Here is a 27,851-nt window from a genome sequence, read left to right as displayed (position 1 = left end):
CCCCCCCCCATCAACTGGAAGCAGAGTGGGCATCACTGTCCCCAAATCCTCAAGATTGAGGAATGAACAACATAAGGGGGAATGCAACTGTGGACCAAAGTAGATTTATTATTATTCTAGTAATGGAAGAACTTGTGCCACTGATATAAAGGCAGTGGCCACCAGAGTTTCTGAGGGGAGGGAGAGGGAAGAAGAGGTGTAACATGGGGTATTTTGGGGACATTTGAATTGTTCTGCATGACATTGCAGTGATGGATATAGATCATTATAAATTTTGTCAAAACCTATAAAACTGTGCATGGCAGAGTGTAAACTATAATGTAAACAATAGTCCATGGTTAGTATCAGTGCTTCAATATGTGTTCATCAATTGTAACAAAGCTACCACACTAATGAAAGATGTTAATAGGGAAAGTGTGGGCGGGGTGAGGTATATGGGAGTTCCCTATGTTTTCGATGTAGCATTTATGTAATCTAAAGCTTCTTTTAAAATAATAAAAAGACAGGGAGGGAGGAGGCTGGGGTCCTGAGCAAGGTGGAGCAGGTGAGCCATTCCTTTCCTGAAACAGTACACACAGACCTTTTTTAGCACCGCTGACTTCTGTCCACTCCTCCTCTTTGTGCCTCTCATGGGTTGGGGTGTTTCCTCCCCCCAAAAAAGATATGCCTAAATCCTAACCTGGGAGGGAGGCCTTTATGGAATATGACTGCGGCCCACAGAAGAGGATATTTGGACGGAGATCCAGACTGACGATGAGGCAGAGGTTGGAATGATGCTGCCTCACAGCCTGGGACCACCAAGGACTGCTGGCGCCACCAGAAACCAGGAGGGCTGCCTGGCACCAGGGCTTCTCCTCCAGCTTCAGACCCATGAGGTCCTGCCGAAAGCTTGACTTTGGACTTCCGGCATCCAGGACTGGGAGAGAATAAGGTTCTGCTGTTTGAAGCCACCCGGCTTTAGGTACTTCGCAGGGCCAGCCCGAGGTGAGCGCACGGCCAGCGCAGAGGCTGGAGGCTTGGGACCCTGTCTATTCCGCGGCAATAAAGAAGAACAGACGCCCACCTCTTGCCCTAGCTCTTTCCTCTGCTAAAAGGCCAAGTTCGAGTTCCGGAGAACTGCGACGGGAAAACGGGGGGTGGAGATCAAGACGAGAGCGCAGGGAGGAGGGGGCGTGGGTGAGCTGGAATCTTCTAGAAAATTAGCTGGAGGCAAGCGTTGAGAGCGGTGAGCAGATCCACCCCCTGATAGAATATGCATGAGCTGGGGGGGGGGCACCAGCCAGCGCGGGAGGCAGCGCAGACCCACGACCGGTGGGGACGAGGCCCCTCTTGGGTCAGTGCGCCCGGAGCGCCTCTCGGCAGCAGGGGTCTGGCGGGGGCGGCCGGCCCGCAGGCGAACGTGTAAGCGCCCCTCGGGCCTTCGAGGTCTCTCGGACCCTCGGGCAGCTCAGGGTGCTCCAAAAGCCCCGGATCGGGGCACTGTCCGGGAGGAGCAGCCAGGCCTCGCCCCGGAGCCCGTCTCGGCCTGCCCTGGCCCGCGAAGGGTCCCCCAGGGGCTCGCGCCAAGAGGGTCGCGCGTCCGACGGCGGAGAGCGCGGGGCGCTAGCGGGCCGGCAGGTGCCCGGCCGCGCCTCTGGGGGTGGCGGGCAGCGCCTCCCCGCGTCCTTCGCGCGCTCTCACCGCGGCCCCGCGCGCCCGGCCGAGCTCGGCGGGAAAGGAGGAGCCGCGGGCCCCGCGGGACGCTCGGGGCCGCGGGCGGAGGCGGGCGGAGGCGCGGGGTGCCGCGCGCGGGCGGGGGGCGGTGCGGGGCCTCCTCCAGCGCCGCCCGGGCGTGCGCCCGCCTCCGCTCCCGGCGGGGACTCGAGTCCTGCGAGTTTTCTAAACGTTACCCTAAGACGCGCTTCCCCGCGAGTGCTCTCCTCCCGAGTCAGGCGGGCGCCGGCGGCGGGTGGGGAGGGCAGCGGAGGCCCCTGCTTGCGCCCGGAAGCTCCGAGAGACCCGGCCGTCTTTTTTAGCAGCAAGGCAAAGCGCAGCCGTCGCGGGGATCCGAGCCGCCCCAACCCGCGGCTGCTGCTCCGCACATTTCTAACCGCGTCTGACGTCCGGCCCGGCGCGCAAACATGGGGTGTTTGGGCAACAGCAAGACGGCGGAGGACCAGGGCGTCGACGAAAAGGAGCGGCGGGAGGCCAACAAAAAGATCGAGAAGCAGCTGCAGAAAGAGCGCCTGGCGTACAAGGCCACGCACCGGCTGCTCCTCTTGGGTAAGGCGGGGGCGCCGGCGGCTCCCGCTGCCCGAGCGGCGAGCGGCCAGGAGGGGCCCGGCGGCGGGCGCGCGGCCCCCGGGGCGCAGGACCGGCCGGGGCTGGGCGGGGAGGGGCTGCCGGGGTCCGTGCCCCGGCCGGGCGGGAGCGGGTGGGAATGCAGGTCGGCGGCGAGGCTGCACGGCAGCTCGGCGAGCGCGGCGCCGTTCAAGGGGCTCTCTGTTTGTCCGCAGGGGCCGGCGAGTCTGGGAAGAGCACGATCGTCAAACAGATGAGGATCCTGCACGTCAATGGATTTAATCCCGAGTAAGGAATGACCGACACCTGGTGACTTTTCCCATCCTTCCCGGAAGAGCTTTCTCCAAACCGTTAGCTTGAAGATTGAGGAGATCTTGGGGGGGGGGGGGGATCAATAACTTTGCTATTGCATTTGCAATACTTAGGCAAATCATTATCTAGATTAAAAAACCACATCGCTTAACAAAATCTGATTTATTAGGTATTCTCGGGCTATTGGTTCCTGCTCTGAGTGAGGAAGACACTTCGCAGTATCTCAATGTTTTTTCCTCTATATTATTATTTGTTTTCATCTATTACAACTCGTGACTATTGACATAGGGATACATTCAAAAGAACTCTAACTGCATAGTTGTTTTGTTTCATGTATTCATACATGTCCTTGTTTAATCTGTGTATACTAGTAATAGATTATAAGGTAAGCATTCACTTTTGTTTACCTATGCTTAAAATAAATCTTGTGGAAATAGCATTTGGAAGTAAGTGAATACAAATTAGAAAAGGGGATGTACTCCTTTCCCAGATTAACACTTCACAGATGTTGTTTGGGGCTGATATAACCTTTTGTGAAATCAGCCTAGCCCAGTGCTAGGCCCTGTCCAGTTGATCCAAATCGTGTTAAGGGTAAAGAAAAGTAATAACAGTCCTCTTTTAATGCAGGGAAAAGAAACAGAAAATTCTGGACATCCGGAAAAATGTTAAAGATGCCATTGTGGTAAGGGCTTTTTATTTTAGTGTTTGTTTACTAGAAAGTCAAGTACTCTGCGCTGTAAAACTGAGCAGACAGAAATGACATATTTTAGATTATCATGCGTGAAACCTAAATGTTAAACATTCCGAAATTTTTTTTTCCCTTCTCTCCATTTTAGACAATTGTTTCAGCAATGAGCACTATAATACCCCCGGTTCCACTCGCCAACCCCGAAAACCAGTTTCGATCAGACTACATCAAGAGCATAGCCCCTATCACTGACTTTGACTATTCCGAGGTGAGTTCATCCTTTTTGAAATATTTTAAGTGGTGAAAGATGGAACCGTTTTCAATGAGGTTTTGCTTTCTGACAATCAACGCTCCTACTAATTGATTAGTTACATTCTTTAATAATATGGCTCTCTAAATGCTTAAGAGAATTGCTTCTTCCATGCCCTGATATGTGTATTTGTTAAAAATACTAAAGACAACCAGATTGTGAGAAATGCATTTTTCAATGTATTGATGAGGTTGTTAAGCTAGAAAACAGTACCTTTAAGGAATATTAATAGTATTTGTAACAACTAAGCAATTTCTCAGATAACAAGAGTAGAAATTGCACGAGTAGAGGAAAATACTTTTTGTTATGGAATTGCTGCCATGAGAATAATAAAAAGAGAAGTGAATTCGGTTTACTTTTTAGGTACAAATCACTTCTTACTGTGAAGACACAGCAGCGCTGCAGTGAAGCTTGGTTCACTTGTGTATTATTTAATCACTTGGATTCCTACATTGCTTATGCAAAAGAGTGATATAAATTAGTTTTCTCTCAGGTAGTGGATATACATTTCTTTAAAATTTTGTTATTGGGCAGTTTAATAAAGCATGTTTCAAAGGAAAGCATCTTTTAAAAATTTCTTAGAAAATAATTTTTGTTATATTTATGCCTAAAGCTCCTATCTCTGTGTGTTCCCATCAGTAACAATATTGGTAAGTCTTTTTGGCTTGGCCTGGGGGGCGGCCAGTCATCTTCAATGTGCAAAATACTCTCTCCATGTTAGTAGAGAGCCATGTCCCAGCTGTGGCTGCAGTGCAGAGTGCCACTGCTCCCTCACCCTTCTCATCAGCAGGGCGCAACTGCCCAGTAGGCTCTGTAACAGATAGAGTCTTACTCTTGGGGAAAAAAAAGCTTTTATTTGCCTCCTCTCGCATGATTTTCCTTCTGATGAGCATCCCAGCATAGCCAGCAGCATCTCTACAATTTCTGTGAAGGAGGGATGCGGAGGTGGCATACTGGCCAGCAGACGGGGCAGGTCACCTGGCCTCCAGTGGGGCTGGCCCAGCAGGCACACTGCTTCTACTAAACTTCTGTTTAATTGGAGTGATGGGAATGGAGGGAAGGAGCTAATGTGGCAGAGGGAGGGGGTAGTACCCCAGCCACCGCCAGAGCGTCCCCTAATTAGCACTATGGAACGTCCTGCCAGTGCTGCACGATACCATACATATTGGAGAAGTCACGCGAAGCCTAAGAGTCTTGACTGAAACCCCCGTTATTCCCATTCAGCTTTAGATTTGTACATTTAGGCATATGTATTTGAGTTCTCACATTTGTCCGATTATGTTTGCCTTAGAGCAATCTCAAGACATCTCATGTAGGGTTCTGATTGAGGGGGGAAAGCTTTCCTTAGCATGTCATGAGAAATTGGAGTTGAGACTTAGTCATCAGGCCCTGCTGTCTTCTGTTCATAACAAGCTCACAGGTGATAAAAGACCCTGCATTCAATCCAGAATTCAGAAACGAGAGGTGGCTCCCATGTGCATTACCTGAGGAATCCAAGGCTGCTCATTTGTAAAAGTGTTCTTTGAGCTAAATCATAAATTTTTTAAATTAAAAAAAAAAACCTTGAGAAACCATTTCCTTTGAATGTATGTATTTTCATAGCTATGCTAAGGTTATTTTAAAATGCTGATCAGAAACTCAGATTAATTGTCAGTAAAATAAAAGAGAATTGGGAACTAGCAGGTGCAAATAATGTTTCTTGAATGTAATACATATTTTTTATTTTATTGATATTTTTCAAACCCAACAATTTGTTACCTTACCTGGTCATGTCAAAGAGAATGTATTTGATAATATAGACTAGGAAATAAGGAAACTAGTATCTAAATATGCCGTCTTTCTTTTGAAATGTTGTTTCTTGTTTTAAAACCCACACGGTTTTCAGTGGTGTTTACTCCTTGGTGCTCTGAAATAGTGGCGTCTCTTATATTATTAATCGTTCAGCTCTTAGGTTTCCATTTTGATGATCCTCACTAAGAATGCCTTGGGGGACTCTGAACCGTTCTGAGCAGTGGCGTTACACAGTCAAATTGATGTCTTATAAAGCTCAGTCCACTGTGGTGGACAAAGGCTTGCAGGGAGGCTAGAGCTGAAGTGGGACAACCATTTCTGGAGGCTGTGTGGAAGGCAGAGGAGAGGTGATAGGGTGCTTTGTTAACGGGGTGGTGATGTGAGGATGGAGGAAAGTAGACTGGGTTGGGATTTATCTTGGAGATAAAGCCATTCAGATTTGCTGATATTTGGAGGTGAGCAGGGAGGGAATGAGAGAAATTGGGAATGACTCGGGTTTTTGGCCTTACCGTCTGCATAGATGATAGAAAAAGGTTAGGAGGAGGGAGGGATGAGGAGCTGAGTTCTTGTGCTAGCCCTGTCAGCTAGAGATGATCCTTTAAGAGCCCGAGTGGAGAGGTCGACGTGTGAGATTTGAGCGCTGTAGAGTGGCTGCAGAGGGAAACTTGGGAGGCCTTCACCCTAGCAGTGCATGTTAGTGTGGGCCCAAAGAGTGATTCTTTAGGGAGACTCTGTAGCTGGAGGCAGAAGAGAGCAGGAGATCACGGATGGGGAAGCTGAGAAAGGAGACTGGGAAGGAAACACCAGTGAGATGAGTGGGAGTCGGGGGGCGCCCCTTGATCGGGAGGCCACAGTGAAGGTGCTTCAGGAGGGAAAGTGCAGTCAGCAGTGGCAGGTGCTGCCCACCCGAGGCAAGACAGGCATAAAAGTAACTTGTCTCCGCAGCTCGGAGGTCGTGGGTGCCTTGAGGCAACAAGGACACATACATCTCTCAGGTGCAAGGAAAACCGAGAAGCGAGGCAGTAACTAGAAGCAAGAGAGGCTTGCTTTTAAAGATGGAAGATACAAAAGCATGCCTGACTGCAAATGGGGGTTACTTGGTAACGTGAGGGGACGTGACAGTATAGAAGAGGGGATACTGCAGAAGCCTGGCACTCGAAGAAGAACACGAGGAGGGACGCGGCTTTCCAGGAGCGGACCACTCCCCGTTTGTTCTGCGAGAGGGGATGCAGGGAGTAAACGTACAGAGGCAGTATGTCTTCAGATTTGGTTCCAGGAAGGCGAGGCGGGGCTTGCTGGGAAAGCCTGTTGATACAAACTGTGAATGCTCATTGGCAACTCATGTGAGAATGATTGTCTGGTTTGGGAGTTATCCATACACTGGTCGGTCCAGGTTTTGACCCTTTGTTCGTGTCTGTGATGGACTATACAGGACAAAGTTCTTGGGACCTCAGGCCTGCGTAAGCGGCACGACTACCCCTTCCCGAGTCAAGAATGCAAAAAGATGTTGCATACTGTGACATAAGCAAGAATTTAGTTGTCCCCAGAGCTAATTTACAAGGTATTTGCTATGGAAATAATGTGAAATGATTGGAGACAAAGCTAGCGTAATAGGTTGGATCTTAATTTCAAATGAGATAAACACAAAAGTACTTTGCAAAGTGTACATCACAAGAGAAAAGAAAATTACTTGTCTTAACCATACATCATTCATTGGAAGTTGCCTATTTATATGTTTTTTTCTTTATATATCCATTCAGACCTTCACATCCTCTTTTCTCTGAAATCTGCTCCCACCCAGCAGCCCCTTAACTGGATAGGCAAATAGTTTCGCATCCAAGCATCTCAGCACAGGATGTGGTAGAAATTAAATGTTCTTAAATGGTGATTAAAAGGTTCAATAGAATGTGTATCAGTTGATCATTTATAAAACAGAAAAAATATTGTGGTTGCCCCTGCCGCCTCCCAAAAACACCCATAGCACTATGATTCTTGAATTGAATTGAAATTATTCATTTACTTGACTTTTCTTAGAATGTGGATATTTTATTAGCCCTTTTAAAGTTGTGTTCTGCCCGGTTTGTTAAGGGGAAGAAGCTAACTAAGGGTTAAAGGAGAAATGCAAACGCAGGGTCTCCTGCTCGGTCATTACCACTTGATGTCAACCACGTTGACATTCTCATCCAAATCCCAGCTCAGGAGAAACCCAGAGATGAGGATGTTCTCTCCCCTCCTCCTCGCAGCAGAGCCCCTGGCCGCAGGCGACTCAGCCAGGTCGGCCACTGGTGAGACCGGTTAACCGTGCGCAGACGGGCCCTGGAACAGCCTGACGCACGCACACTGGTTCAGACTGCGTCCCCAGCACTGCTGCAGGTGCCCTGACCTCCTGGGGATGTGCCGGTGCTGGGGCGTCGATCAGGACGCTCTCCCACAGGGCCCAGCACGGCGAAGCTCCCTGGAAGGCCTCACTGGGGTTGGCCGTGTACTCGGCCCGGCTCCTCTGTGAAATGGATGCAGGCTTTCTAGAATATCCGGGTTCGTGGTTGCCATCTTAAAAAAGAAAAAAAGGGCAGTGGAACCCTCTCGTCTGCAAAAAAGTCTTCGAAGCCCAAAAGTGTCCTGAGGTGCAAGGGAAGCCCCCTCCCCGGGAGGACGGCGGGGCCCCAGGGCAGGGCTCGGGTCCAGCCCCGGCAGGTCCCTCACCCAGCAGCACTGAGGCCTCAGAGCAGGATCTGAAGAGGAGGGCGTGAGCCGGTTTCTCAGCTCCCTTCTCTCTACCTCCTGCTCTTCCCCACAGCTCACACCGAGGCCACAACGCCTGCTCCTTTAAATTACCAGCGCTTCTGCGTATCCGTGTTAGGAAGAAGTGTGGGCATGAGGTGTCAGGGGGCAGGCTGACTCGGGCGTCACCACGGGGTTTTAACAAAGTCCCCACACACACAGCAAAGCATGAAACTTACACTTTAACCCAGTGTGGCGTTTAAATCTATTTCCCAGGTAAATGTCTCATGCGTTGCCTTTTTCTTAATAATCGGAGGGGGGAAAAAAGTTGAGTGCTCTGATTTGCTGAAACTTAAATAGTCCATCAGATTACCCAGGAAAATCCAGGGAGCAGAAATACCTGACATGCCCATTCCTTCAAGACAGCTCAATATATTTTAAAAGGCCATAAAATGGTTGATGTACTACTCTACTTAAGTCACTTCCACCTTCTGTACATAAGATATAAACTCTGTATTGCAGAGGTGACATCGTACCCTTCCCCATCGTGACTTGCAGGGGGCTCAAGGTCAAGTGGGAGTTTGGCCGTGAGGTCTTAGTCACTTTATGAAGCAATCCCGCTTAAAGTTTGGACCCATTATTTGCCTGTTGCAGTAGTAAGGTTTAGTGTTTGTTTTATTTATTTATTTTTAAAAGATTTATTTCTCTCCCCTTTCTCCGCCCCAGTTGTCTGTTCTCTGTGTCTATTTGCTGCGTGTTCTTCTTTGTCCGCTTCTGTTGTTGTGAGCAGCACGGGAATCTGTGTTTTTTTTTGTTGCGTCCTCTTGTTGTGTCAGCTCTCCGTATGCGCAGCACCATTCCTGGGCAGGCTGCACTTTCTTTCACACTGGGCGTCTCTCCTTACGGGGCGCACTCTTTGCGCGTGGGGCTCCCCCACGCGGGGACACCCCTGCGTGGCACGGCACTCCTTGCACACATCAGCACTGCGCATGGGCCAGCTCCACACAGGTCAAAGAGGCCCAGGGTTTGAACCGTGGACCTCCCATGTGGTAGGCGGATGCCCTAACCACTGGGCCAAGTCCGCTTCCCTACTGTTTGTTTTAAAAGAGAAAATAAATACTCAAAGGTAGAAAGTGAGGAAACAGCTTTTGTGTTTTCCACGGCTATTTGAAACTCTTACAAATTCATATTTATGGCGTACAAATAGAAATGCCTTTGAGAGTGCCAGATCCACTTAGTAAATGGAGACTGCTCTCAGGCACTCCCTTGGAGACACCTCCTCAGCCCTCGGCTCCCCTTTCGGGGTTCCTGGCCCACCCAGTGGGAGGGAACTGCTAGTCCTCGCGGGGATCCAGGGCAGGAGCCTCTGGCTCCCAGGCTGCTCTGTGAGTTCTAGGGCAGAGAGCGGCTGTCAGGTCCCTCGAGTCTGCGGACACAGAGCTCCTGCCCTGGGGGTAGGCACTGGGGCGTTCAAGTTCCAGCCCTGCCACACCTGGCCACGCTGTGACCTGGAGCAAGTTCCCCGTCTGTAAGACAGGGTGGTCACAGCGTCTGCCTCCGCAGGTTGGTGGAGGCCTCGCTCTACGGTGAGTATGTGTAAAGAACCGCCTGGTCGAGGGAGGCGCCGTGAGAAGTTGGTACTGCTGCTCGGTAAGGGCCAGCAGGTGGGGTGGGCTCTGCCGTCAGCTCGCGCGGGTGTCCTCTTGTCAGCCGCCTGCCCCGTGCCCTCCCCATCAGTCCGTCCAGCCGAGATGACCAGCCTGCTAACTGCAGACTGTCCAGCTCCCCTCTGGAACCAGCGAGGACCTAGTTGAACCCTATATCCGTTCACACCCGCACCCCACTAGACCCCTGCCTCAAGAGCTGCTGTCCCTGACAGTTCACGGTACTCCTGGGAGGCCAGGCCAGACCGCTCAGGAATCTTGACACTCTTGTGCTTCGCGCAGAACAGGCCCCCAGATGAGGGCTCCCCAGGTGTCCCAGCCGACAGGTGTGAATCTCATTTCCTACCTGGGCCCTCTTCCTTTCTCCCACCTTCTTTTCAGCCAGACCAGCTTAAAATGGGATCGCTCTTCCTCCTTTCTACCATCTGCATCCACCCTTCTTTCCTTCTGATCCCGTAACCCACCCAGCTGCAGGTTCTCTGAGGCTGCCTGGAGTTTACCCGGATTCGCCAGCTCCTTGCTGAATTGTCTGGCTGCCCCCTGATGCTTACGGTTTTTGCCCCAATTTACCAGAAAGTCCAGCAAGCTTCTGGCTAATTCGTTCAACCCAGTACTCACCCCAACACCCTTGCTTCTTGCCATCTGGTGACAGAAAGGTGAAATGTATCAAACCCTCTCCCTAAGGAAAGTTAACACAGGAACACTGCACATTTTTAATAAGAGAAGTCTTCTCCAGAAAGTTACCAGTGTTTTCAGTTTTTATTTGTAAAACATTTTAATTGCCCCAGGGTCTGTGTATTCATTTTTGTAAAATCTTAGAAGAGATCTTTTTTATAATGAGCGACATCATTTTTTTTCCTAATTTGCACATCTTTTTTTTTTCCCTCCTGTTTTGAGGTTTGCTCAGAAACATTGGTATTTTAGATTCAAGGCTGCCATATTGATTCTACAGGGCGTTGAGAAAGTAGTATTTTAAAGATGAGCACAGTGGCATGTGTTGCACATAGACCGTTTGTGAGGCCACAGAGACCATTTAATCTGACAACCCCAATAACTTGTGGGGGCTGAGGGAGAAGATCCGTGTGATTTGTTTGATTGCTTAGGCATGGGCACTGGGCAAAGATGCAAAAGGCTTTCCTGGCCGCAGACTTCTTGACCCGAGAGGTTTCCCCGGAAGAGCCGCCCATAGCCCGCAGTCTTCAGCGGGGTCGTCTTGATGACCCCCACAGCTCTGATTGCTGAAACTGAGCAAGTCTGCTGCTGGGGAAGGGGAGAAGGTCAGGGCGGGCTGGTAAGGGGTCGCTGAACTGTCCCCGCTCCTTGAACATTCATTCATTCAGCAAACTTAGCGAGGGTCTGGGCATACCAAGATGAATAAGGAGCGGCGCTTGCCCTCAGAGAGCTTGGTGCCCAGGCTGGAAAACAGACCTAGAAACAACTAAAGTGATACTGTTGTCTAAAGCGCCGTTTAAGGTGTTTACAGGGCGCCGTGGGGAGCATGGAGGAGGGACAGCCCCCAAACCAGCGTCATCCTGAGCCAACGCCGAGCGGGAAGGCCTGGGAGAGGTGGGCAGAGCTCTGTGTCCCAGCCCACTTGGGGCAGCAGCTCCCAGGGCCCACAGAGAGCTGTCAGGTAATGAGGCCGGAGGGGAGGCAGGGCCAGCCGGGAAGGGCAGGGACTGGGACTTCCTCATTGTCAGGCGAGTGGCACTTTGTCTTTGGAAACATCACATCTGCCGTTGGGAGGGGGCTCTGGGAATTTGACAGTCACAGACTCGGCCTTCCTCGGCAGCCAGCTCCAGGCCACACCTCGCTTTACGTGGGAAAATTAGGGAGGGAGGTGCTCCCATTGGAAACCATCGCCATGTTTTGTGTTTTTTTTAATTATTTATTTATTTTTTTAAAGTTACATTCAAAAAATATGAGGTCCCGTTCAACCCCCCCGCCCCCACCCCCCCCACTCCCCCCACAGCAACACTCTCTCCCGTCATCGTGACACATCCATTGCACCTGGTAAGCACATCTCTGAGCATCACTGCACCCCTAGTCAATGGTCCACATCAGAGCCCACACTCTCCCATGTTCCATCCAGTGGGCCCTGGGGGGATCTACAATGTCCCGTAATTGTCCGTGAAGCACCACCCAGGACATCTCCTCGTCCCGAAAACGCCTCCACATCTCATCTCTTCCTCCCATTCCCCAAACCCAGCTGCCACCATGGCTACCCTTCCCACACCCATTCCACATTGTCTCTGTGGACATTGGATTGGTTGTGTCCATTGCACATCTATGTCAAGTGGGGGCTTAGATTCCACATGGATACTGGGTGCACTCCTCCTGCTTTCAATTGTAGACACTCTAGGCTCCATGGTGTGGTGGTCGACCTTCTTCAACTCGATGTTAGCTGAGTGGGGTAAGTCCAATAAATCAAAGTGTAGGAGCTGAAGTCTGTTGAGGTTCTGGGCCTGGGTGTCATATTATCAGTCCAGAGATTCAGAACCCCTAAATATATCTAAAACCCTAGCACCAACTACAATTCCATTAAAGTAGCATGCAAATCTTGTGAAGAGAGATCCCCTCTGAGTCCAATTCCATCACTCAGAAACACCAGCTCCAAAGAAGGGCCATCTGCCATGGCAGTGAACCCCATCTGCCATGAGCTTAGGACCGGTGGGTCTCTTTATCCCTCAAAAGAACCAATACCTGGGGTTTTATCTACTTTATCTGTCTCTCAGACTCTGCTCAGTTGTGCATAAGGGCATTCCTTCTGACAACCTCCAGACTCTTTTTTAGAGACTCATAGCCTTATATTCTCATTTCTCCTTTCCATTTCCCCCTTACATTAGGTCAAACAGCATTTTGAAGTCATGTTATTATATGTAGACAGGGATATTCTGCTGATCCATGTTGAACCTTTAATTCAAGGTCCTTTTCTAGTTGCATCTTCAGCTGATATGTGGTAGTGATCCCTCAGTGCCAGGGAGGCTCATCCCCGGGTGTCATGTCCCACGCTGGGGGGAATGCACTGCATCTACATGCTGAGTTTGGCTGTGAGAGTAACCATCGCCATGTTTATCGTCCCGGTGTACTGATTAAAGGAATTCTTATCCCTATAGTCAAATACTTGGAGTTAGAGATACTAATAATGCTAGAGTTGGAATAAAGGCATTTCTTAAAAATTCTCCTTTTTCTCTTTGAAGAATCAGCTCTAAGGTGTGTTCCAAATGTCAACTTCTGATTCCGAGACCATTTTAAACTTATCATAAAGTTGTAAGAAGAGTGCAGAAAACTACCATATTTCCTTCGCCCAGATTCATCGATAGCTTCTATTTCACCACATTCGCCTCCTCAGTCTCTCTTCACTAGTGCCCACTTTTTAGGAACCATTTAAAAATCAGGTGTAGACACCAGGCCCCTTTTCCTCAGAATACTTCAGCAAGTATTTCCTGGCAAGAACATCCAGAACAGTTACTGAAATTAGAAGTTTTAACATGAACGAAAGAGGATTTTGTATCTACAAACCATATTCAGATTTCACCAATTGTTCCACTAATAATATAGTAAAATAATAGTCATGATAGTAGTGATTCCAGTCAACTCTCCACGCAGGGTCAAGCACTGTTTTTCATTTCCCCTTCTCCTTTCTTCCAGAACAGTTCCTCAGCCTTCCCCGTTTCTTTCATGGCGCTGACCTGATGTGCGTTTTGTAAAATGCCCTCACTGTGGGTTTGCCTGACGTTCCCACACAGTTAGATTCCGTTTACGTACTTGGATGGGAACAGTGTAGACGTGATGTGGGCTCCTCGGTGTACCCGTGACGTTAACCTGGTTGCTTCATTAGGGTGGCGTTTCACAGGTTTCTCCACCGTAAAAGTACATTTTTGTCCTTGGTAATTAGTAAGTCAATTCTAGGAATATTCTCTGAGACTGCTCTTATCAAAACTTTCACACTTTACTTTTAGCACCTTAGCACATTTTCACCACAAAACATACTGAAGAGGAAAAGATGTCCAATTCTTCTATTTCTAAATACTGTAGTGAAAATAAGATTGAATATATATTGTAATGCTGCTCTTATGCATAAGGAAAAGCATCTCATTCCACACTCTTAATAATAAAAAGCATTTGAAGATGAGCCATAGCACCCCAAGGAGCGTGCATGTGAACCACGGAACCATCGTTCCTTATCAGAAATAAATTTTAAGGGTCACAGAGTAACTGAGGCAGAACCCTTTTTCAGTTCCTTGAATGAGATGTCATTGAAACTTCAAATCCTTTGAAACTGTGAGTGTCCTGGCAGCTTGTTACTTGGTTTACCAAAGGAGGATTTCACTTGAAGGACACCTCTTTTCTGATAGAATATGACATTAAAAATACCTTAATATCACAGCATGTTGTCTTTATCATTTCTAGTTTTATGTAACTCTGAGAGAAAACATTTTGAATTTTCTAGCTCTCTTTTTGGAAATGGTAGAAGGAGCAGCATGACTAAGCTATTTTTATCCCAAATTAAGACTTAAATGAGTCAACACATACAGTTTGTGAAAAAAGTACACTAAGGTTTTAAGTGGCAGAATGATAAAGTTACTCCTTTGAAACACTGCCTTTTGTTGTTGTTCTTGTTACTTTAATTTTGCAGGAAAGTGTAATCCATGAATTTTTTTTTCTTCAGTGTTTTTTTTCCCTCACCTCTTAACATAATCCCATATTTTTTATCCTATCATTTATTATGGCCTGTGCATTAAATTAAATCAACTTTATATAACATCCCCACTCCATAGAGCAATTTCATTTTTTAAATTGTGTCTGTATTTGTTAATTAGGATGTGTCTCTGTGTGGTAAAATGTCTAAAAGATTTAAAGTATGAAATGAAAAATCTCCCTCCCATTGCCATCCCTCAGCTACCTGTTCCCATCTCTTGGGGCAGCCAGTGCGGCATTTTAAGTCAACAGAATGGTTTAATTACTCCAAAAAGAGAAACACCATACCCCTTAGCATGCCTTCCCCAGCTCTACATAACGACTAATCTTATTTCATCTTCATAAATTGACTTATATTTACATTTTATATAAGTGGAATCATGCAATATGTTACACTATTTAGTTCATTGTAGCACAGTCATATAGTATTTGTCCTTTGGTATGTAGCTTGCTTCACTCAACATTATATACTCCAGGCTCATCCGTGTTTTCACATGCTTTAAGACTTCATTTCTTCTTACAACTGCATAATATTCCATTGTGGGGATACACCACAATTTGTTTATCCATTCATAGGTTGATGGACGCATGGGTTGTTTCCATCTTTTGGCAATTGTGAATAACACCACTATGAACATCAGTGTGCAGTGTCTGTTCATGTCACTGCTCCCAGTTCTCCTGGGTATATACCCAGTAGTGGTATTGCAGGGTCACATGGCAAATCTATATTCAACTTCTTTAGGAACTGCCAAACAGTCCTCCACAGTGGCTGTACCATTCTGCATTCCCACCAACAGTGAGTAAGTATTCCTGTCTCTCCACATCCTCTCCAACACTTGTAGTTCTCTGTCTTTTTAATAGTGGCCATTCTGATAGGTATGAAATTATCTCATTGTAGTGTTGATTTGCATTTCCCTAATCATTAATGATGTTGAACATATTTTCATGTGGTTTTTTTTGCCATTTGTATTTCTTCTTTGGACAAGTGTCTATTCAAGTCTTTTACTTATTTTTTAATTGGACTATTTTTTTATTGTTGAGTTGTATGATCTCTTTATATATCATGGATATTACACTCTTATCATGTATGTGATTTCCAAATATTTTCTCCCATTGAGTCAGCTTCCTTTTCACCTTTTTGACAAAGTCCCGTGGGGTGCAAAAGTGTCGAATTTTAAGGAGGTTCCATTTATCTAGTCTTTTTTTGCACGTGCTCAAATAAAAGTTAATGTTAAAATACAATTTAGGGGGAGTAAATGTGGCTCAAACAGTTGATCTCCCGCCTCCCACATGGGAGGTCCTGCATTTGGTTCCCATTGTCTCCTGAAAAAAAGCAAAACAAATGAGAAAACAAACTCAGAGAAGCTGATGTGGCTCAGTGGTCAAGCACCAGCTTCCCACATACGAGGTCCTGGGTTCAATCCCTGACCCCTGGTACCTAAAAATAAAAATTTTAAAAATACAATTTAGGGAAGCTGTTTTTTGGAACTGAAACAAAATGCCAGAGTACTTCATCGTGAAAATGCCTTGCTTTTATTAGGCGTTGTGAAATATTGATGTTTTGAAGTCAGAAGGCACAGAATTCATTATTCTGAGATATGTTAGTTTTCTAGCTGCTAAAACAAATACCGTATGTATTAGTCAGGGTTCTCTAGGGAAACAGAACCAACAAGAGATATCTTCTAAATAGTATGAGATTTCAAAATTGTCTCATGTGACTGGGGTTGCACAAGTCCAAATTCTGAGGACAGGCTGCAAGCCAGGGGCAATGAAGGTCCTTGATAAGTTCCCCAGGAGATGCTAGCTGTGTGAAGTAGAGATGGGAATTCTCTCTCTGAATGCCAAAATCATTTCCCCTTTAAAGTCCTTCAACTGATTGGATGAGACGTCACTCATTGCTGGTGGCTATCTCCTCAGTTGATTGTAGATGTAATCAGCCATCTATGCAATCCACTCACTGATGATTAAAGTCCATGAAATGTCCTTGTGTCACAATTAGCCCGGTGCTTGCTTGACCAACCAGCTGGGCACCATTACCTGGCTGAGTTGACACTTAGCCTAACCATACAGTGTTAGCGTAATGGTAATTTACTGGCTCACAGTTTCAGAGGCCAGCCAGCTTGCTTCCTCCTGGGGTCTGTATCTTCTGGCTGGACAGCAATCTTTAGGGTTGGTTGGCTTTTCTGTCATATGGTGTAGCAATTTGATATGGTTATGAATTCCAGAAATAGATACTGGATTATGTTTGTAATCTGGTCTATTCCTGGGCATGATTGAGTTATGATTAGGGCTTTGATTGGGCCATGTCATTAGGGTGTTGATAAAAGGCATGGCAAAGACCAGAGTTGAGGGTTTCTGATGTTGGAGTTTTGATATTGGAGTTTGATGCTGAAGTCTTAAGCTGGAGCCCCAAGAAGTAAGCTCACAGAGGAAAGAGAAGCAAGCCCTGGAAGAGAGGACCTGAGCCAGGAGAATAACACAGAGGAGTAGAGATGGCTCCTTAGACACAGCAGAAACCCCAGGGAGAGAAACAGAGCCTTTCATCTGATAGTCTACAGCTGACTTTGTGGAGAGAGGCTAAGTCTAGAGAGCCTTATAGTCTACAGCTGACCTTGTGGAGAAAACAGAGGAGCTGAGCCCAGAGGAACCCAGGAAGCCTGAACCTTCACAGACTTTGGCAGCTGTCTTGCTCCAACATGTGGAAATAGACTATGGTGAAGGAAGTAACTTATGACTCATGGCCTGGTACCTGTAAGCTCCTGCTACAAATAAATACCCTTTATAAAAACCAACCAATTTCTGGTATTTTGCATCAGCACCCTTTTGGCTGACTAATACACGTGGCAATGCATATGGTGACATCTTCCTCTTTCTTCTCTGGGTTCCATTTCTTCCATCTTTTTGCTTTCCCATGGCTTCCTCCTGTGTCCAATTCTCTTTGCTTATAAGGACTTCAGCCATCTTGGATTAAGACCTACCCTCCTTCCGTTTGAGCACACCTTAACTAATAACTCGTCAAAGGTCCTCTTTACAAATGGGTTCACAGCCATGGGACCAGGGGTTGGGACCTGAACTATGCCTTTTTAGGGGGACATGATTCAATCCCCAGCTGAGGAGATTCGCAAATCTTCCAGCTAACCCAAACAGGACATGTAGAGGGCATTTTCATCTTTAGGTTCAGTATAGCTAATAACCTCTTCTAGCATTTGGTAGTTCTTTGGGACTGTCTCACTAACCTTTCAGTCCATGCTACATGTTCAGTACTGTCTTTCTCACTTTGTGCCATGTTCTCAAGAGTGAATTCCCTCTTGATTCTGTACCTGTTTATAGTCTTCCTTCTTGGCCCATTAGAAATTTCTGCCCAAGAGAAATATCCTTGGCTCCCCACTAATGTGACAGTTTATGTCTCTCTGTCCATCTGTACACCTTCACCCTCCTTTCTACTATTCCATGCTCTGTGCCTCCTTCAAAATCCTGTCCACTGATGTTTTCTTTCTCTCTGAAAAACTGAAATTCCCAGTAACACAATTTGCGTGCTAGATATTTGTCCTTATTTAAATATTGGTTTGCAAAAGGTCTGTCTTGAGTACATAGTACTAAGTTAACAATGACTGGTTAAAATAAAGAAATGGTTATTTGTGCCCCACCCCCCTTTAGTTCTCTCCAAGCAACAGGACTAGACTGACTTAGAATGCAGGCTTAAATTTTTTAAATGCCTGTCTTTTATTCTTCAAGCTCACATCATGACAAATCACGTTGAATTTTGCCACTAAACCTGCAGTACATTAGAGTAGGTACCAGCTCCTTATTACTGGCATGGCATTTGGCATATAGTCACCATCAACAAAGATGTGTTAGAATCCAGTACTGGCGTGTGCTCAGCACTCTGCTTGGGTCTGTTGGACAAAGAAAGTAGAAGGTATGATCTTTGCCCAGTAAAAGGGACATCACCGAAATGCAGCAGTGGAATTAAGGAACAGTCAGACCTCATGTAATTTAATGCTAACTTACAAACTACAGACCAGAAATTCCATAACCATTCAGAGGAGATTAACAAGGATTATAGTGCTCTGAGGGAAGGCTTCACGATAACAATTGATGCAGTGGGGCTTCCTTGTGAGTAAAAACCTTCACTGGCAGAGCAGTGAGAACTAAAGGCATGTGGAAAGAAACCACTTAGCTCCAGTACAAGGTGGGTGTTGGAAAGAAGGGCAGGTACAGTCAGACAACCAAATCCAGTGGGAATGCTGTTTATTCATTAAGAAACAAAACACTGTCCATCTGGACCATAGCTGCAGGAACACTAAAACAGAAAGCTCAGAAATGAGAAGGAAGCATTAACAGAACTTGGAATTTTTCTTGGACTCGCCTTGTAAGAAAGCCAGCTCATCCCAAAATCAAGATCCATTTTCAAGCCTAACAGCTCAGATCCCCTCATGTCTGTGGGAAAGTAAGCTTTGGAAAGCTCCAGGATGAGCCCACATCCTACAAACCCAGCTCCCTAGTGTTCAAGAAAAGAAATAAATGTCATCTTTTAGCTTAAAATATGAATTAACAGTTGTGCAGTTAATTTATTACACGCAAACACATAATTACTGTTTAAAGAAATAGTAGTAGAAAATAGGTTCAGGTTAATTGTTTTTTTGTTTTTTTTTTTTTCATTTCATTAGATCATGTAAAGTTAGGGCAAGAAGAGATAAATAAATATTGGTTGCTTCATTCGTTTCCATTTGAACTTTTCTCATCCCAAGTTGAGTTAAAATGAACCTTACCAACATCTTGTTTATCCTCTTTATTTATCAATAAATATATAAAATGCATACACAGGGAGGCTGAATCATGTACCAAACATTATCTAAATTATGAACATTGTTTAAAAGAAAATTATTTCCCAAATATTATATTTATTTCATGATTATTCTTCATAAATATCTTTTTTTAAAAAGCTTAAAAGATATTTTCACAGCAAAAAACTACTTTTAGAACCATCTTTGAAAAAGTAAAATAGGAATTTTACTTGATGTGCCTCCCTCCGACCATCAGATACCCATCAGATAGGAAATGATGTAAAATTTCAAAATTGAGTTTTACCATCTACTGTTATTGATTGGTTTCTAGAACTATCTGTTCAATCTCAATTCAGCAAGTAATTAATTTTTAACTACCTTATCTCTAGAAAAAATGGCAGGTGCTATTTGTTTTCATTTTTGTCAAAAATGTTAAAAAATTTAGAGTTACTACTAGATTTTATTTACTTTTATTCAAACTGATGTATTCATTACCTTAAAGAACACCTTTTGTTCATTTTCTTAATTAGAAAAGTTATAGGATTACAAAGCAATTTTGCATGAAACAGGATTCTCATGTACTGCCTATTAAGTTTTAGGTTTTCATTTTTTTAATTATTTTCTCTTTATTAGAGAACTTGTGGGTTTACAGAACAATTGTGCATAAAATACAGGATTCCCATACACCACCTTATTAGTTACTCCTTGCACTGGTGTGAAACATTTGTTATAGTTGATGGAAGCACGTTTTTATAATTGTACTATTAACTGTAATCCATGGTTTAACTTAGGTTCACTGTGTACTGGAGTTACATGGATATGGATTTTTAAAAATTTGTATTCTGTTACCATGTATACAACCTAACATTCCTCTTTTAATCATATTCAGAACTGTTAATTACCATCACAATGTTGTGCTACCATCACAACCATTGATTACTAAAACATTTCCATCATTTCCAAATAGGAACCCTGTGCATTTCAAGCCTTAACTTCCCATTCCTTAACCCTTCCATGTCCCCTGGTAACCTGTATTCTAGATTCTGACTCTCTGAATTTGCTTATTCTAATTATTTCAAATAAGTGAGGTCATACAGTATTGTCCTTTTGTGTCTGTCTTATTTCACGCAACATGATGTCTTCAAAGTACATACATGTTGTTGACTATATCAGGACTTCATTCCTTTTTAAGGCTGAATAATATTCCATTGTATGTATATACCACATTTTATTTATCCATTGATGATTGGGCACTTGGGATACTAGTAACATCTGTTAGCAATTGTGAATAATGCCACTCTGAACATCAGTGTGCAAATATCTGTTTGAGTCCCTGCTTTCAATTATTTTGTGAATGTACTTAGTGGAATTGCTGGGACATATGGTAGTTCTATACTTAGCTTTCTGACGAATTAGGAATCGCCAGACTGTCTTCCACAGTGGCTGTACCATTTTACATTGCCACCATCAATAAATGAGCACTCCTGTTTCTCTGCATCCTCACCAACACTTGTAATTTTTTGTCTTTAAAAGCAGACATTTTAATCGGTGTAAAATGGTGTCGCATTGTGGTTTTGATCTACATTTCCCTGATGGCTAATGATGTTGAACATCTTTTCACATGCTTCTGTCCATTTGTATATCTTCTGTGGAGAGGTGTCTATCCAAGTCTTTTGCACACTTTTTAATTGGGTTGTTTTTTTGTTGTTGTTAAGCTAAAGGATTTCTTTATATACTCTGTATATTAAACCTTTATCAGATATGCGTTTTTCAAATATTTTCTCCCATTGTGCAGGGTGTCGTTTTTATTTTATGATAAAGTCCTTTGAGTCACAAAAGTTTTTAATTTTGGAGGTCCCATTTATCGATTTTTTGCTTTTTTGTTTGTGCTTTTGGAGTAAAATCTAAGAAATCATTGCCAAACACAAGGTTCTAAAGATGCTTTCCTGTGTTTTCTTCTAGGAGTTTCATAGTTTGGCTCTTATATTTAGGTCTTTAATGCATCTTTGAGTTGATTTTTTAAAAAAAATAAGGCAGAAGCTAGGAGTCTTCTTTTGTTTGCAATTGGAGATCTAGTTTTCCCAGTGCCATTTGTCAAAGAGAATATTCTTTCCCAATTGAGTGCTCTGTCCCCTTGCCAAAAATCAGTTGGCCATGAATGTGACGACTGATCTCCAAGCTCTCAATGCATTATCATTGCTTTATATGTCTGCCCCTGTGCCAGGATGAAGTGTCAGTCCTCCGACTTGGTTCTTCTTTTTCAAGGCAGTTTTAACTATTCAGGATCCCTTATCCTTCCATTTAATTTGATGATTGGCTTTTCCATTTCTGCAAAAAAGGTTGCTGGAGTTTTGATTAGGTTGCATCGAATCTATAAATTCCTTTGGCTAGCATTGGCATCTTTACAATATTTATTCTTACAATCCATGGACATGGAATGTCTTTCCATTTACTTACATCTTCTTTGATTTCTTTTAGGAGTGTTTTATAGTTTTCTGTGTACAAGTCCTTTACATCCGTGGTTAGGTTTACTCTTAGATATTTCATTCTTTTAGTTGCTATTATGAATGGAATATATTTTTTTATTTCTTCCTCTGATCATTGCTTGCATATATAAACCTTGCTGGTTTAGGGTTTTTTTAATCTTGTACCCTGCTACTTTGCTGAATTCATTTATTAGATCAAGGAGCTTTGTTGTAGGTTTTTCAGGGTTTTCTTTATATAGGATCATGTCATCTGCAAATAGGGTAAGATTTACTTCCATTCCAATCTGAATGCCTTTTATTTCTTATTCTTGTCTGATTACTATGGCGAGAACTACCAATACAATGTTGAAAAACAGTGCTGTCTTAGTTTGCTAAAAATTGCCAAGGCAATATGTCGGAAACGGATTGGCTTTACAGTGGGCATTTATTAACTTACAGTTCTGTGGCTGAGTAAACTGTCCAGATCAGGGCATTGGAAAACTCTCTTCTTGCAGTCCTGGACTTCTGTCATATGGCAAGGCACAAAGGTGGCATTTGCCAGCCTCTACCTTCTTCTCCAGACTTCATTGCTTCAGCTTCTGGCTTCTAGGACCTTCTCTCTTAGCTTCTGGGGGTGGTTCTCTCTGTTTCTGCAGTCTTTTTCCTTTGTGTATTCATTCTCTTCATAAGGAACCTCAGTAAGAGGATGAAGGCCCACCCCAGGCTATACCTTACTAAAATAATCTAATCAAATGGGCCTTGACTGATCTAATCAAAGGGTCCCACCTACAGTAGGTTCACACCCACAGGAATGGATTCATTTAAGACTATAATTTTCTGGGGTCCATAAAGGCCTCAAGAGTACCACAACTGGTTACATTGTCTTGTTCCTGATTTTAGATGGAAAGCTCTCAGTCTTTCACCATTAAGTAGGATGTTAGCTGTGGGCTTTTCATATATGCCCTTTATCATGTTGAGGAAATTTCCTTCTAAGTGTTCTAATTGTTTTATCAAGAAGGGATGCTGGATTTTGTCAAATGCCTTTTCTCCATCAATGGAGATGATAATAAAGAATACCTTTTGCAAGAATACCATGAGTTAATTGATTTGGGAAATTACTAGGAGGTTCTATCTTTTTCAGTCCTCTAACCTTACCCAAATCCCATAAACTTTAGATATTATCTAAATGTTCTCTTGTTTTTCTAAAAAAGTTTATTGTGGAAGTACATATGTAACATAAATTTCCCATTTTAACAACTTTCAAGTATATAATTCAGTGGTATTCATTATAATTTACAATGTTGTGTTGCCATCACCACCATCCATTACCAAAACTTTTCTCTCACCCCAAACAGGAACTCTGCATGCATTACAAATTAATTCCCCATTCCCGTTCCTCACACCCCTGGTAACGTGTCATCTACTTTTTGCGTCTAAGAGTTTGCATATTCTAGTTAGATCATGTAAGTGAAATCATGGAATATCTGTCCCTTTGTTTCAGGCTTATTTCGCTCAACATGATGTCTTCAGAGTTTATCCATGTTACAGCATGTGTCAGTAATGCATCCCTTTTTAGGGCCAGCCAAATAATGTTTCATTGTGTGTATATGCCATATTTTGTTTATCCATTCATCTGTCAGAGGGTTGGCAGTTGTGAATTCTGCTGCTCTAAACATTAGTGTACAAATGTCTGAGTCCCTGCTTTCAGATCTTGTGGGTATATGCCTAGAAATGTAATTGCTAGGTCATAAGGTAATTCTGTATTTAAATTTCTGAGAACCACCAACCTGTTTTCCGCAGTGACTGCACTATTTTGCTTTCCCACCAACAGTGTGTGAGGGTTCCTATTTCTCCACATCCTTGCCAGCACTTCGTTTCCATTTTTTAAATGACAGCCGTCCTAGTGGGTATGAAGTGGTATTTCATTGTGGTTTTGATTTGTATTTCCATAATGACTAATTATGTTGAGCATCTTTTCATGTGCTTATTGGCCATTTACATGTCTTTGAAAAAATGTCTGTTCAAGTCCTATGCCCATTATTATTTTACAAAAAGATGATATATCATTTCAAGGTATTTGGTTTTAAATTTCTTTTTTTTTTTTTTTTAAGATTTATTTATTTATTTAATTCCCCCCCTTCCCCAGTTGTTTGTTCTCTGTGTCTATCTGCCTTGTTTCTTTTGTCCGCTTCTGTTGTCGTCAGTGGCCTGGGAAATGTGGGCGGCGCCATTCCTGGGCAGGCTGCTCCCTCTTTCGCGCTGGGCGGCTCTCCTTACGGGGGCGCACATCTTGAGCGTGGGGCTCCCCTGCGCGGGGGACACCCCTGCGTGGCAGGGCACTCCTTGCACGCATCAGCACTGCGCCTGGGCCAGCTCCACACGGGTCAAGGAGGCCCGGGGCTTGAACCGCGGACCTCCCATGTGGTAGACAGACGCCCTAACCACTGGGCCAAGTCCGTTTCCCTAAATTTCTTAAAGATTTTTTTTTTCTCCCTCCCCCCCCACCCCGGTTGTCTGTTCTCTGTGTCTGTTTGCTGCATCTTCTTTGTCCACTTCCGTTGTCGTCAGCGGCATGGGAATCTGTGTTTCTTTTCATTGCATCATCTTGCTGTGTCAGCTCTTTGTGTGTGTGGCGCCATTCCTGGGCAGGCTGCACTTTCTTTCGCGCTGGGCGGCTCTCCTTACGGGGCACACTCCTTGCGCATGGGGCTCCCCTACGCGGGGGACACCCCCGCGTGGCAGGGCACTCATGCCTATCAGCACTGCGCGTGGGCCAGCTGCACACGGGTCAAGGAGGCCCAGGGTTTGAACCATGGACCTCCCATGTGGTAGACGGATGCCCTAACCACTGGGCCAAGTCCGCCACCCCTGGTTTTAAATTTCTTAAGGGATTTTTTTAATAGTTCTTAAACTCTTGGTTTTTTTGTTTCTTTTTTTTTTTGTTGTTTTTTTGATAAACAGGTATGTAGTTGGCTACCAATGAAAAAAAAATGGCAGCAACTGGCATCTTAACTGGTTCAAAGAATTAAGCCAGCATCTAAGTTTGCCAGGGGTGCAGTCCCACAGACTGGTTGCCTTAAAAAACCGGGATTTATTTTCTTACCATTTAGGAGGCTGGAAGTCCCAAATCAAGGTGCTGGCAGGGACGTGCTTTCTGTGAACTCTGTAGAGTGCTGGTGGTAGCTTGGCCGTCACTCTGTGCCTCTGCCACGTGGCCAAGTCTGTCTCCTTCCCCCCATCGCCCTCCGCCCCCCGTCCCTCTCCTCTCTGTACCAGCAGTCTGTGTCTGTCCAAATTTCCTCTCCTTATAGTACTCTAGTCATATTGGATTAAGGTTCATCCTGACCCAGTTCAGCCTCCTGCTAACTAATAACATCTTCAGAAAGCCATTTACAATTAAGTTCTCATTCACAGGACACGGGTTAGGACTTGAACATGTCTTTTAAAGGGACATAATTCGATCCATAACAGCCAATAAAGGTTATCATCAGTGTTTCTTATTTCTCATTAAAATGTTATAATTAATAGGCACTATGTCATCCATCATGTGAATTTCCATGATCTATTGGAAGTTCATATATTTCAGATTCACCAGTTTTATCTGAATGGGCATGCAGTTCGATTTTTTTTACTGGATTAACTGATATGCATCAGCAACTATGCTACTATTAGAAAAACCCTGAGGAATTTCTACGCACCACATCCACATGCAGTCTTGACAGGGTGCAGAGTTTATGTAAATAATTACCAAAGATCGTGATGTGGATGTTGCAGAGGGAGGTGGACTTGCCCTCTCTAGGGTCTTGGCGATACCCTCCCAGAGAAGGTGAGCTCTTGAATGTAGGAGTTCAGAGGGTGAGCAGGAGGGTGGGATAGCCAGAGGAGCACCATGCGCAACCTTTGGTGCCTCCAAGGGACCGTCTCAGAAATCCTTGCAGGTCATGTGAAGAATATAGAGGAAAAAAAAACAGTCTAGCCCTACAGAAATATCACAGGAAGGCAGTCTTAGAGTAATGGCATACTTGGAGCTACTTTTCAGGTAATTCTACTAGAGATTCTTAAAATTTCCTGGCATGGATACCATTTGAATTTTAAGATGGAAATAAATTTAAAACACCGGAGCAGATTATAGAAAAGTCTAAGACATTCAGGAGATTTGTAACTGTCAATAAAAAGATAACTTTAAATTGTCCCAGTCAATTTTATTGATGATAAGTTTGCAGCCACTGAAGATTTAAGTCGAAATCTTGCTTTTCTATGGCTCTCTTTACCAAGAAATTTGGGTGGCTGAGTCTTTGTGGGTTTTCTATTGCAAGTACCTCTCTTTCCCCATCTGCTGCCCAGGGTCTAAGACAGTGGCCCTTTCCCCCTCCTTTTCTTAAGCCAGTCTCAGCATCGCAGCCACAGGTGGACTACAACTTGTCCAGTCCAGTTCTTACTTTGTAGATGAACACGCCGGGATGCCAGGCATTTAGGGGACTTGTTCTCTGTTGGTCATCTTCATTCACACGTGGTGTTGACCTGGCTTCGTAGAGTGGGGAACCATCTGCTAGACTGGATCCTATTTGGCTATTTCAAGTGGGTCACTGCTGGCCTTTCTTTGCAGTCCCTGGCTCCCCCAACCTTAGAAGCTGCCTTGCTTTGCGTGGCAGCGGCGTAGGGCCACTACTGTTCTTCCTGTGGCCGCGAGGCAGGGCCCCTCTTCTCACCGCACAGGTCTCCTTTCTTTTGCCCACACTCCTGCTGCCTTGGGTCAGAGAGCCCTGCCCTGGCCACCCTCTCCCTGCCGAGGCGCCTCTCCCTGGCAGTGGTGTACGAAACCTTGAAACAGGCAGTCTCTCCTAGGGAGTCTCACCCCACCTGTGAGACCAGAGCCGCACACTGTGGGGCAGCAGAGCCTCTGGCGTTTGGGGTGCCCGCCCCCTCCATCCCGGGGTTGGTAGAATTGATGCTTCTCAGAGCCTGCTTGGAGAAAGATGCATGGGGGGTGGGACGGGCAAGCAGGCGTGGAGCATGTTCACCCCTCTCCTGTAGTGCAGCCACAAGTTCAAGCAGTCTGTTTTAAGCGTGCCGTGTACCATCACCCTGAAAGATACTCAGTGGGAGAGAAACAGGGCGCACGGAATGTAGCCAGTTCCAGAAACACTTCCCAAAGTCTGTTGGATAGTGTTTCCTAAGGATCTTTCTGGACAGGTAAAGGAAACAAAATAGTATCAAAAATCTAAGAAGAGGGAAGCGGACTTGGCCCAATGAATAGGGCGTCCTTCTACCACATGGGAGGTCTGCGGTTCAAACCCCGGGCCTCCTTGACCCGTGTGGAGCTGGCCCATGCACAGTGCTGATGAGCGCAAGGAGTGCTGCGCCACACAGGGGTGTCCCCCGCGTAGGGGAGCCCCACGCGCAAGGAGTGTGCCCTGTAAGGAGAGCCGTCCAGCGCCAAAGAAAGTGCAGCCTGCCCAGGAATGGCGCTGCCCACACTTCCCCTGCTGCTGACAGACAACAGAAGCAGACAAAGAAACAAGACGCAGCAAATACACACAGAGAACAGACAACGGGGGGGGGGGGGAATTAAATAATAAATAAATCTTTAAAAAAAAAAAGAAGTGGTTTATGACATATAGTCACCCTTTCCATTGCCCAGTATTGCCACCGCTGATGCTTGAAAGTCCACGGCTTTGGTTCCTGGAATTATTCTTGCTCAGTAGGATCTTCCACACTTTTCCGGGCAGATCTGGGAGTTCACGTTTTTGCTGCTGCCTGGCTCTTGAACACTGCCCTGATTCTTCAAATTCAGCTACCCACATCACTCTTTTGGTTTCTTGAGCTACTTTGGTTTAGATTATACAAAATGCTTTTGTAGATAACAACCTTCTTTCACTTAGTTCCTTGGGAAAAAAGTTCTCCTACTCTTGAGAAAAGATGTTATTTTTTATGTAAAAAATATATTAGTGAAAAGGTTCAGATCTTGTAAGAGTTTAACACTTAAACTCGTGTGCAGCAAGAAGTACATCTTACAATAAGACTTTAAAACTTTGAAATATTAAAATAGTCTCTTCGTCCTTTGGCTTTGTTGAAAACTTAAAAAAATTACTGCATCAAAAATGTCCTTTCTATCTGTTAATAAGAATTGTT

The 27,851-nt window shown here is 45.0% G+C and overlaps 1 protein-coding gene across 6 annotated transcripts in view; it reads left to right on the top strand.

Annotated features, from left to right (window-relative positions):
• The window catches only part of GNAL (G protein subunit alpha L), a 233,870-nt gene that overhangs the window by 112,541 nt on the left and 93,478 nt on the right, over nucleotides 1–27,851 (top strand). The window contains exons 1-5 of one of the 6 annotated variants that reach the window (XM_058277287.2): nucleotides 1,156–1,225; nucleotides 2,019–2,262; nucleotides 2,496–2,568; nucleotides 3,220–3,274; nucleotides 3,429–3,548. In XM_058277287.2, coding sequence (XP_058133270.1) covers nucleotides 2,121–2,262; nucleotides 2,496–2,568; nucleotides 3,220–3,274; nucleotides 3,429–3,548 — 390 coding nt within the window. In that variant the 5' untranslated portion in view covers nucleotides 1,156–1,225; nucleotides 2,019–2,120. Of the gene's footprint in view, nucleotides 1–1,155; nucleotides 1,402–1,763; nucleotides 2,263–2,495; nucleotides 2,569–3,219; nucleotides 3,275–3,428; nucleotides 3,549–27,851 lie in introns of those variants that run through there. The other 5 variants (XM_058277286.1, XM_058277288.1, XM_058277285.2 and 2 more) reach the window with 5 other exon arrangements.

The sequence above is a fragment of the Dasypus novemcinctus genome, chromosome 16 (genome assembly GCF_030445035.2).
Source record: "Dasypus novemcinctus isolate mDasNov1 chromosome 16, mDasNov1.1.hap2, whole genome shotgun sequence".
NCBI lineage: Eukaryota > Metazoa > Chordata > Mammalia > Cingulata > Dasypodidae > Dasypus > Dasypus novemcinctus.
The sequence above is the reverse complement of the archived record's forward strand: the minus strand, read 5'-3'. Positions and strand labels throughout refer to the sequence as shown.